Source organism: Meleagris gallopavo, chromosome 11, assembly GCF_000146605.3.
Source record: "Meleagris gallopavo isolate NT-WF06-2002-E0010 breed Aviagen turkey brand Nicholas breeding stock chromosome 11, Turkey_5.1, whole genome shotgun sequence".
Taxonomy (NCBI): Eukaryota; Metazoa; Chordata; class Aves; order Galliformes; family Phasianidae; genus Meleagris; species Meleagris gallopavo.
This window is the reverse complement of record NC_015021.2, coordinates 1,152,770-1,164,917: the sequence shown is the minus strand read 5'-3', so window position 1 is coordinate 1,164,917 and position 12,148 is coordinate 1,152,770. Positions and strand designations below refer to the sequence as shown.

At 35.4% G+C, this 12,148-nt stretch overlaps 1 protein-coding gene across 1 annotated transcript in view; it reads left to right on the top strand.

The window, feature by feature from the left end:
- OPA1 (OPA1 mitochondrial dynamin like GTPase) overlaps positions 1-11,744 on the top strand; it is a 28,782-nt gene extending 17,038 nt beyond the window's left edge. The window contains exons 13-27 of the mRNA XM_031555062.1: positions 144-215; positions 363-462; positions 923-1,053; positions 1,590-1,662; positions 1,752-1,824; positions 2,537-2,652; positions 3,052-3,116; positions 3,739-3,815; positions 5,521-5,686; positions 6,296-6,448; positions 7,082-7,190; positions 7,708-7,787; positions 9,165-9,305; positions 10,349-10,465; positions 11,592-11,744. Coding sequence (XP_031410922.1) covers positions 144-215; positions 363-462; positions 923-1,053; positions 1,590-1,662; positions 1,752-1,824; positions 2,537-2,652; positions 3,052-3,116; positions 3,739-3,815; positions 5,521-5,686; positions 6,296-6,448; positions 7,082-7,190; positions 7,708-7,787; positions 9,165-9,305; positions 10,349-10,465; positions 11,592-11,744 — 1,626 coding nt within the window. The remainder of the gene's footprint in view (positions 1-143; positions 216-362; positions 463-922; positions 1,054-1,589; positions 1,663-1,751; positions 1,825-2,536; positions 2,653-3,051; positions 3,117-3,738; positions 3,816-5,520; positions 5,687-6,295; positions 6,449-7,081; positions 7,191-7,707; positions 7,788-9,164; positions 9,306-10,348; positions 10,466-11,591) is intronic.
- The last annotated feature ends 404 nt before the right edge of the window (positions 11,745-12,148 follow it).

Genomic DNA, 12,148 nt, shown 5'->3' with positions numbered 1-12,148 from the left:
AATCTGATTTCCTGTTTAAACTGAAGGCTGTTGCTAGATGTGTATGTAAGTATGTGTAATTCTTATATATGTGCACGTATGTTAGGTATTGACAAAGTAGCTATGTGTTTGTACAAACATGTCATTTCAATTTTATTGCACAGACTATCTCCTTAAGTGTGAAAGGTCCTGGTTTACAGAGAATGGTATTGGTTGATTTACCTGGAGTCATTAGTGTAAGTATGCATTTAAAAAAAAAAAAAAAAAAACCACTTTAAGCTCCATAAATTAAGTACTGCTATTGCTGATCAGCTGTTCTTTTTCTTTCTCACGTTTTTCTGTTGTCTTTTCTTTTAATGCATACCTCTATATATGTATTAAAGACTGTGACATCAGGTATGGCTCCAGATACAAAGGAAACAATCTTTAGCATCAGCAAGGCCTACATGCAGAATCCAAATGCCATCATCCTTTGTATTCAAGGTAATAATAGTATAAATAAATATCAAACTGGCAGAATGTTTTAATTCTTATTCCTGTGTTCCTTTTGGAACACTCCCAATTAAATCTTTTTTTCTCCATGGGTGGCAATTCATATGGCAAACGAAACTTCGTGCTATGAAGTGTCTGTTTGTAAGTTAAGGCATCTTTAGTGTCAGTGACAAAAAGAAATTTTGCTAAGATTTTTATGATTAAATAGAAGATGATGGTAGTAATCAAATGCAAGAATCCTCCAAAAGTAATTCTGGATACAACTTATATGAGTACAGTGAGCAGAAATCTTAATGATGCTAGGAAGTTTTCACTGTACATACCCAAAAATTAAACATAGATTTAATTTTTACTGTTTTTTAAGTTGTAATGTGAAACGTATTTAATGCTTACTGTATCTTTGCTCATGTGATTTAGATTACGTAGACTCTAAAATATAACTTTATTTTAGATGGATCCGTGGATGCAGAACGCAGTATTGTCACAGATTTAGTCAGCCAAATGGATCCCCAGGGAAAAAGGACAATTTTTGTGCTGACTAAAGTTGATCTTGCTGAGAAAAATGTGGCTAGCCCAAGCAGGGTGAGTTGAAACTTTTTTTTGTATTATGATGGCTGAAATCATGCACAAAATAGTTGTGGTTCTGTCAAAATATTGGACTTTGCCTACCTGTCCTAGATATTTTTGAGTGCTTATTTCTTTATTCAGCGTGGTATATATATTTTTTTAATCATTATTATTATTATTTTATTTTCTTATGGCTGCTGTTATAGATTTCTTAGGCTTACTCATGTCAGTGACGTGACTTGAAGTCACAGCTTGGCTGTAGCATGCTTTCTGGCAGGTTACCTCTGTTCCAAAGACTCCAGGGTATTCTGGAGTAGGCTTTTTTTACTTTATTTTGTGTTTTGTGATGTTTTGTTGTATGGATGGCCTTTTTATATTAAATTTATTTTATTTCTTTAAGTATCAGTAGAACTTATTGCCGTCTAACGAAATCCTTTACATACAGTAATTTATGCATACATATAAATAAGGCTGGCTCTAAAAGTGCACTGAAGGAAAGAATGCCTGTGCAAAATTACCTTTTTTTTTTTTTTAATCCTTTATCTTCATAGATCCAGCAAATAATTGAAGGCAAACTCTTCCCAATGAAAGCTTTGGGTTATTTTGCAGTTGTTACTGGAAAAGGTAAATAGAGTTCTGGCTCGACATATTTTTTTCTATAGCAGAGAGAACTGTCTAAATAGAACTGTTGCAGCACTTTTTTCTTTCTTCAGGAAACAGCAGTGAAAGCATTGAATCTATTAAAGAGTACGAAGAGGAATTTTTTCAAAATTCCAAGCTGTTGAAGTACGTTGGGATTTTATTCCTTTTACTAAACTGGGGCCATGCTATAAGTGCTCGAGTTTGATTTTCTTGTTGAACAGATTATTAGGGACTGCAGTGCGGAAATGCTATCGGAAATGTATTCTGCTTAAATTAAGTAGCTTGCTGAGGTGACCGTGCTTGACTGGTTTGTTAACGCTCACAGAGACAGAGAGGCATCTTCAGGCAGCAGTTGATTCTCCTGTAGTTCTGAGCCTCTCTTCAGAGGTTCTCGATGAACTAGTTCCCAGACTGTGTCTGGAGATTCGATACAGCTGGGAGGAGTGAATCCAGCCCAGATGTGAGTGCTTGTAAATAGCAGTCCTCTTGTTGTGACAGCAATGTTGTATTCGAAGCAATAGTTTACATGGTTTGCAGGAAGTTCATTGAGGTGGAGGAGTTTTGATTTGACAAGTTTGGGCTTCTGCTCATGAAAGGGACGTTTGTGGTCAGTGGGACTGCAGTCCCTAATGCTGCATCCTCTAGAATGAAAGGATTTGTTGCATCCTTTACACCTTGAATTGAAGATTGTGTATTGAATATGTCTTGGAGGAAGACAGTGGAATTTAGGTTAGGTGCATTAGGACGTGTTATCCTTTGCTACAAAAAACAAAACTTTTTCTTTGTGAGGAGAAAATGAAATCCAGGATACAGAGTATGCATGGAAAAAAATTCCTATTGCTGTCTTTCTTTACAGAACGTGCATGCTGAAGGCACACCAAGTAACAACAAAGAACTTAAGTCTTGCTGTGTCAGATTGCTTTTGGAAAATGGTGAGAGAGTCTGTGGAGCAGCAAGCAGATGCTTTTAAAGGTAAATGTCTTCAAAAGAAAAAGCAAAATAGCAATTTGCTGTTACAGAGTTCTTCTACAATCGTGCTTTGCTAGAATGCTTGGACAGTTGTTTCTTTCTTTAAATGACTGCTTCTCACAAGGTGGTAATTGCCCCAATTAATCTTTCCAAAAGTATATAAAAATAATTCACAAAATAAAGGATTTACTTATTATAAATGCCAGAAAAGTCAATAGATAGGACTATTAGATAGTCAGCAAAAACTGTCATCCGTTTACTGATCCGTTTTGAATTTTTTGAGGATTTGTCATAAGCAAGATTGATGCCAATTTTCACAACTCCTCAACTTTTAAAATAGTCATGCAGTGCATATAGACTATTTAATAATGAAGTCCTGTTTTCTGATTTTTCTCTTTGCAGCCACACGTTTCAATCTTGAGACAGAATGGAAGAACAATTACCCCCGGTTGCGAGAGCTTGACAGGGTAAATTACATTACTGCTTTAACTTGTATGCTACAATGTGCTGCAAAGACTGTGTGAATTACAATTCATTCCATTTAATCTTGTTTGTAAAGATTTCTTAAAGTTAGCATAAATTACCAACACTTTAAAACGCAAGGACAATATAAATTATCCTAGGGGAAGGAAATACAGAGTTCTCACATTGTGTGAAGTAATGTGCCTCAAAACTCTGGTAATTTAATGCTTAACAAGTCCTTCACTCTTCTAGCATGTAGTTAATTGACCTAACTTGCCCACAGGGATTCATCTGTTTCTTTGTGATCGTGATAAATTGAAATGGCAGAGATTTACATTCCCTGTTCTTTCAGTCAGAGTAACAAAACAGTTATGATCCCATTCTCTAATTCTTTTATAGAGACTAAATGTTCAAATGTCATGCCTGGTCGGAGGCATGATGCATGGTAAACCAGGGTAGCTTATGACAAGCACTTACATTGTTCAAAACATAGCCAGAAAGTACCATTTTAGGCTCAAATGCCCAAAGAAAACATTTTTGTTACTCTTTGATTCAAAATGGGATCAAACTGTAAAAATAAAAACAAAATTAAAATCATATTATTTCTTATTTTTTCCTTTTTCTCAGAATGAACTGTTTGAAAAAGCAAAGAATGAGATTCTTGATGAAGTCATAAGTCTGACTCAGGTCACACCGAAACACTGGTATGGTAACTTTTCAGTTTTCTAGTTGTCTTGCAGAAACTTAGCTTTAAAATACAAAGTATTTTTATTAATAACATTAATTAATTGTGGAGATGCAGGCTGAGAGGAAAACAACCTGTGTTTGGATTACTCTGACAGCCTGTAGTGCAACTGACAATCACAAAGTTTCCTTTAATGCCTTTGCTTTCAATTTCATGAAATGAACTGTTTCTTGGTCGTTGATTAAGGAATGAGGTAATATGTCTTGCTCTTAATGACATTATAGTAAGTCCAGGCATGCAGATGTGAGCAGAGAAGGTGATTTAAGAGCTGTAGAAGTCTGAAATTATGTTGCAGTCCAAACATAATGTGGTTTTGCCATTTTGGTATTTACTGCCATTGGCTGCGTAGTAATGCTGAAGTACCCTCTATATATTTTGTTGTGGGTTAAGTGGGTGCATAACATGGATGTTTCATTGTGCTTCTTTTAAGAGTTAGCATACAGTGGTGATTCTAGTTTTATAGCACCTCATGAGCTGTAAAGTAGAGTTAGATACCTGCGTCACAAAAATTACTTTTATTGGCAATTACAGGCAGCCTAAGACCAGCAGTGCTTTTGATGAATACAGATGATTCTATTCTACTAGAATTTCAGTTCCTTCCAATTGTTTGATTGGATGTAGCAAAGAAGAGAAGTAGTATATGTGAAATGTTCCTCAGCTTTTCTCCAAAGATGCCCTGGAGTAAGGACATTATCAGAGAATGGGGTTCGTGTCCTGAACTTTAGCCTAGTTATAGGAAAAGAACTTAAGTGACTCTGCTAGTCCTGTATCACCACAGAAGGTGGTTTTAGTCTTGGGCTCTCCATTTCCACTGTTCCACCAAGTCTGTCGTTCTTATGACCTAATGGTAAGCTGATTTAGCATGCTGAGCTAGTGTAAAATTAATTGGCAAAGAAACTACAACTTGTTCTGGAGACCATGTGAAGCAGAGAGGAGATGACTGCCTCTGTGGATATTGGCTGCATGTTACACTGGCTCGCCTGAGTTGGTTCACTGCAGCTGCAAAGTTTCCTGAGTAAGTTTATTGTCATTTTAAGACGTTGCAGTGAGATTGTTTCCACTGTTATTTCTTGAAACACATCATACATGGGAAAGTGGTGCTTAGTTTTATAGTGACTTGAGGCATGTTTGTAAATGAATGTCAGTGCGCATCTTAGTAATATGTTGGACTTTGCAACTTGCTTCATTGTTTATCAAATCTGGGAACAATCAATGAAAACCTCAGATGGGAAACCACAACTTGTTCCAACAAACAAATTAGAATGCAACAGAAACAAAACCTACATGCTTTGTTATGGAGGCATGGCTTATTAGTTAAATTGTTTCAATGCTTTTACAGTCTGCTCCATTGCTGTTTCCCCCACTTGCCAAGCATGTGCACACACAGTTCTGCATCATTCTCCTGTTACTGTTTAGAAAGTGCAAGGAGCCCTTATTGTGCAGAGGGTGGAGGTGAACTTCCAAAGCTGTCTCTTCTGGGAGAAGAATGTGTAGCTTTGTCCTTAGTTCTAAGCAGATGATGGCTGAAGATATACAGTGATGTTAAGGAGTATTTTCTGTGTTCTGTGATCATCTTCTGTCAGGATTTCTGGCAAACTGAATGTACACTCATTAGACAGTTTTGTGTTGGAAGCCATCATAAGTGTTAAAACTTTGTATTTTAGGGAGGAGATTCTTCAGAAGACATTATGGGAGAGGGTATCTACTCATGTGATTGAGAATATCTACCTTCCAGCAGCACAGACAATGAACTCAGGGACATTTAACACCACTGTGGACATCAAACTGAAGCAGTGGACTGACAAGCAACTGCCAAATAAAGCAGTAGAGGTTTGAATTTACTCAAATTAAGATATTTCAGCTCTGTAAATAAAGATTTGCTTCATTTTCTTATTTACCATATCTTGTATTTAAAAAAATGTGCAGTCATAACGTGAAAACACAGATCCAGAGAGGTAAAGGCGTTGTTTGAAAGGCTTCCTACAGTTCTATCCAGCTTGCATGTCACAGAAGGCTACTGAGATCTTTATATCAGGAAGAATATCCAGCAGGATTGACATGTTTTATTCTTGTGAATTTCCCTGCTAAAGACACCCCTCCACACTCCCCACATAAAAACACCACCAACAACAAAAAATCAACAAATAAGCCACCACCAGTCCTCATTCTGAAAGCTTAAATCCTTTGCACTGTTTGTTTATATTGAATAAATTCATGCAATTTTAACAGAATTTCACCTGCTACATAATGAAGTAAATGTCAGAGTTGACCTTTTTGGTAATGGATAAGTTAGCAAGTAAAAAGTCAGTACTATATGCTTGTGCATTATGTTCAGACCCTACACAAATTGGTGTAGGAACTGTAGTAAATGTTGCTGTACTGTTTGATGCATGGTTCTATGGTCAGTATAAGGGTAGTTATTGTCTGCTAACTTTCTAGGTGGCATGGGAGACTTTGCAAGAAGAATTTTCCCGTTTCATGACAGAACAAAAAGGAAAAGAGCATGATGATATCTTTGATAAACTGAAACAAGCTGTCAAAGAAGAAAGTATTAAACGCCATAAATGGAATGAGAGAGCAGAGGATAGTCTGGTATAACGTAGTGGGTTTTTTCATGTTGTTGACTAAGTGTTGTTGAAATCATTTGATAAGTTGCATGTTCAATTTTTTTAGTTCTTTTAATATGATCGTAAAATGATAGGGGAATGTAATTGTCTGCTTTTCTATGAAAGTCAGTGTTTCTCAATTCACTTTATGATTATCTTTTGTTAACTGTTGCCCTAAATAACATCTAATAAAATTGTCTTTTTTGTTGTTCAGGAAAAAAACCCTCCATAATTCACTGGCTGCCTAAGGGCAGCCTTGTGGGAATTCACTGTTGACTTATTTGCCCTACCTAGCCACATAAAGCAACAGCATTTCACTGCTGTTTTTAAAGATTCTATAATCTGAAGGAATTTCAGATTGTTTGCTGCATGTTTTTGTTGGTTCTTCCTTTTTTTTCTTACATTACCTAGGCTATACAAAGGAGTCAAAAGCACAAGAAAATATTTTTGTCAGTGCTGTGACGACTGAATAAATTCCACCTGTCCAATAAATGCTGCCATTATAGACATTAGAAGGCAAAGAGAATGACAGAAATTGTGGTGGAGTGTTTTGGTTGTTTTTTTATAATATCCTGAAAAAATTATTTATTTTATGCTAAAAAGATGTTCTGCATTGCAGCGAGTGATCCAGCACAATGCCTTAGAAGATCGGTCAATATCTGATAAACAGCAATGGGATGCAGCTATTCATTTTATGGAGGAGACTCTCCAAAGTCGTCTCAAGGACAGTGAGTTGTGTCATGTCTTTCAGTCATGCTTTTAATCTGAGCCAAATTCCTCATCACTGCAGTGCAAGCTTTTGTACGAGCATAACTTGAGGTAGTGGGGATGGTTTAAGATGGCACTGATACAAGTGTCAGAATACATCCTGAATAAGCTACTGTTCTACCTCTTACAGTAAGGTGGTTGGAAGATAATTGATAGAAATACAGAGAATAAAAGAAGAGGTGCAGAGAAATTTGTAAATGGGTTGGATGCATTCAGCAAAATAGTTGGTCCTGTTAGGTTGTCAAACAGAATTTAATTTTTATGCAGGTTGTAGGAGTAAGATTTGAAACTCCTGATTTGAGTTCTTACATGCTTCTTTGAAGTACCAGTTCTTATTGGCAGTCTTTCTTAATTTTTGTCAAAAGATATCTGACCTGTAGCATGAAATATTCATTCTTGATCTTGTATCTAATTTTAGAACTGTGTGTTTGGCTGGTTCCATGTATTTCATATGATATTTCATGTTTCCTTTTTTAGCTGAATCTGTTATTGAAGATATGGTGGGTCCAGATTGGAAAAAGAGGTGGCTGTACTGGATAGGCCGCACCAAAGAACAGGTAAGAGGAGACAGGGGCAAGAGTTAAAAAATAATAAGAAAAAATAAAAATAAAATGGTAGTTCCCAGCATTTAGAAAACTTTCATTACTTAGGTGAGTTTTCAAAAATACATACCCTTTTCACACAATTTTCAGGATTTAAAAGTAACTGTTGTTTCAAATACTTTGCAATTGCTTTCTCTCTTTATTAAGTTTTAATTATACCACAAATAATACAAATAAATACCACAAATATTTGTTTCATATTACAGATAGATACTGAGATTTAAATCAGTTTTCAGTTGAATTACATCCTTACTAATGCAGCTATTGAGCTGCATATTATTCTTTCAGTAGAGAGAAACTGATGAAAGCAGGATGGAAGTTATTTTCCTGTGTCTTTTTTTCAAGCATGAAGCAAAACTCACTACTAAGCAGAAGTCTCGTGCAGTTTGCTATCAGGGCTCCATCTGTGTTTCATTAGTATGTGATAGCATTATTACTGCTGTTGTCACAGTTGCATCTTTGGATTGACTACTTTCATCACTGCTCATTTGCTCAGAGCCTTTGGAGTTCGCTGCTTCTGAGTTTAAATAGCAGCTTCCTTTCAGTGCTCAGTGATGAAAGGTTTTTGTTACTTTTTCTAGATATTTCTCAAACTGAATCATACTTTAAAGAAGTAAGTAGAATTTAAAAGAATACAGTGGAAAGTAATTGATTCTTAGGAAGGAGTTTTATGGTTAATTGTGCAGTCAGGTATGGAAGAAAGGTAGATATTTCCACCTATGTTAACTTGAAGATTATGAGCGACAGCTTAAAGATATGAGCCATGGGACTTAGGACCATGTGAACTTCTTGCTAGCTGATAGGCAAAGCTGACACTTCTTCTAGGTGTCAGAAAGTCTGTGGTTTGGTTTATTTAGGTTTTTTGCTTATTTTTCTTGCTTTGTGTGCTTGTTTTTTTTCTCATTCAGTATCAAAAGAAAATGACACAATTTCAGGTAATTTTTTTTGCTTGAATGTCTACTTCAGTTTAAAACTAAATAGGGACTTGCAGAGCAGCTCAGTCTAATAATTTAATGTATGAATGTGGACCATACCTGTTGCTGTTCATGAAGAGGAAAGAAAGCAAACACCTATGATTTTTTTCTACCTTTCTATTCCTCTTCTACATTTCTGTGCATAATAATAAAATAGATGGTTAATTAGCCATATATAAGTACTCTATTTGAGATGCCTATGCACAAATATGCTTTTGGATCACGTAAATATAGTAAAGCGTTAAAGGTATTTGACACTCTTCTGACTTAGTAGGACATAGTCTGTTTATTGAGAAGGTGGTGATGATTATCTTTGTGTCCATAAATAACCAGTTCCAATTAATCATTCTGGTCCTAGAATATACGTAATGAAACAAAAAATGAACTTGAGAAGTTAATCAAATGCAATGAAGAACATGCAGCATATCTGGCAAATGATGAAGTGACAACTGTCAGAAAGAATCTTGAAGCAAGAGGAATAACAGTGGACCCGTGTCTGGTAAGATGCCACATTATAATAAAACATATGGGAGCTCCCTATGAACACTTGAATGATCCTTTTAAGTGCTGTACAAAAGATTGTATCTAAATACTGAGTTTATAATCCAGATGTCTCCAAATGGATTGCTAAATGGCTGTTTGCACGCAATTCACACACTTCTGTTGGCTGTCAGACAAGTGCAGTACAACACTTTGGAATCTGTCAGAATCTGTTGAGCAGATTTTCTCGCCTGCAGTACAGACCTGAATTATGCTACAGCTTGTTTAAAAATCATTGTTCGTGTGTTAGAGACTAGAATCAAAGCCCTTATAAGCAAGATATGATAAAAAATATCCACGTTCCTAAGTTTTCATTTCATTTGTGTGTGCAGTTTGACATTCATAGCACATCCAAGAGAGGTGAATTTCGTGAAAAATACTTGTGAAAAAACAGTTTTCTAGAGTACCCTGAAGGAATGTGATGTAGGTTTAAAATGTTCTGGAAAGTGATTTATCTTAATGCAGTGCAGGGCTCTTAACCAAATTAGACCTTTTATCTAATTAAACATAATGTTTTAAATAAAAGAAAATTCAGATAATAGTAATAGATGTGGATTTTTTAAACAGTGATTTATTTTCTGCAGTAAATTCAGCCACCTTTTCAATATTCATGCATGCACTTATTAAAGGTAGAAGAGCTATTTAAATACTGGCTGCCTTTTTTATGTAGCATTTATCATACCTACTTTATAAAGGTCAGCATAGAAATCCACATCTGCTGTATGAGCAGACTGCAAACTCAATTTTCTTCCTAGCTAAGCAGTTGATACTTTCTTATAGAGTCATATTTGTATGTGCATTTTTTGTTACTAATTGTTGTTTACAAAGGACCCATTAAATATTTGTGTTTTAATCTGGATTAGCTAGTAAAATAACATGCTTGACTCAGAAACGTATCCTTAATGTTAAAGTGAAGGTTACATCATGCCAAGAGCAGCACAGTTGTTGATTCTGTAATATAGAATTTAAAACTGTATTTTTAAGTTCTGATTTTTTCTTTAGATAAAAGACACGTGGCACCAAATTTATAGAAGGTATTTCCTGAAGACTGCTTTGAACCACTGCAACCTTTGTCGAAGAGGTTTCTATTACTATCAACGACACTTTGTAGACTCGGAGGTAAATTAAAGAACAGACGTATATTAATGTTTTGCCTTAGTATTTTAAGTTGAATTGGAAAAAGACCCAAAAATACATTAAACTAGTCTAACCTTTGTTTTGTGTTCTGCATCTTAGCATAGCTGGTGATCTTGGATGTTTTTAAATCCTGTGATTTTTAGTTCCATCCAAATGGTAATTATATGAAACGACCGCTAGGAGTCAGCTGCAAACTAAGAATCCACTATTTGTCAACGTGCACTGAAAATACAGTTAAAAGCAGTACTGTACAGGATTTATCAATGCCTTTTTGGTATCCATTTCTCTCACTTTTACACTGATATTTGTTTTCCTCACTGATATTAAAATTCAGATAAAGCATTAACTAAAGGTGTTTCTATGGATTAAGTTCAGTAAATAGGTGCTTAGAGCTGCAGCTTGGAGCTGCATGTGATCAGCAGGGAAAAAGAATCCAACAACAAACAACTATGGGGCTCACAGTGACGTAGCTGTAAAGAATTATCTTTTCTGTTAAAGGACTTTCTGGTTTTGTACAACAAATGACTGCATGCACAAAGTCCTACAAAGAAAAGAATATACATTTTTCTTAGCACTATACTTTAAATTAAAGAGAAATTACTCAAAGGGTAGGACTTCTGACTTTGTGTGATTTTTATCTTGCTTTTAAATGGAGAAACAATGCCCCTCATGGAACCAGAAATCTGGTGCAGAAATATCTTTTCCTGTAAGAGATGAGTTTGAAGTCATAGGATAGAGAGCTGCCACTCTGTGATGTCTAGATGTCTAGCCTCCTTTTACTTTGCTATATTTGTCTTAGAAGGTGTCCTGGTGTGATGTTCTCCTTTCTGTCATCTTTGCAGATATAAGAACTGTCTTTTCTGTTGTTAATTAATACAGACTTTGGCCCAACACAGAGGTACTTGCCAGACAAGGAGACCCTGTGTGGAGTTGAGCTGTTGTCTTTCAGTGAGAGATGTTTTTTGAGAATTAGGTTTAGTAAATGTGTCTGTTACTTCCAGCAGTTGTTCTGTAGGGTTTTTGTGCAAGATCAGGATGCATGTATGTACCTGTACAGTTAAAAGTGCTTTTCACTGGAGGTCTTACACTACAACTTCCTTCATTTCAGCTTGAATGTAATGATATTGTCCTCTTCTGGCGGATACAGCGAATGCTGGCAATTACAGCCAATACATTGAGGCAGCAGCTTACTAATACAGAAGGTAAAGCTCACAGTGAGTTATTTGAAATTAAAAAAATGTTTTACAAAGGCTTTTTTTAGCATTCCTCTAGCTGCTTATTCCTTTCATGCTTAGCACGTCTGGCTAATTTTTGTGTTCTGGTTGGGTAATTAAAGGATGTACAGTAAATAAAAATTAATCATATTAATTTCAAATTATTTAATTAGATTTAATGATTGATGATTTAATAGCTTTAAATTAGAATGATTTGATGTAAAGGGAATGACAAATAATTGAAACACTTTCCAGTTTAAAATATTTTCAACTTACGTTGTGCCACTTGTAATTTTCTTCTTCCAAGCAGAGTTTCAATAAGTAGCAACTATATTCTTCTTTCTGAGTTTGATATTGCTGTGTTCCTTGATTTAAGAATGTTTGAGATAAAAAGAAATCAATTGTAATATGTAATTGCAGTTGCAAAAGCAATATCACTACTTTTTTTTTT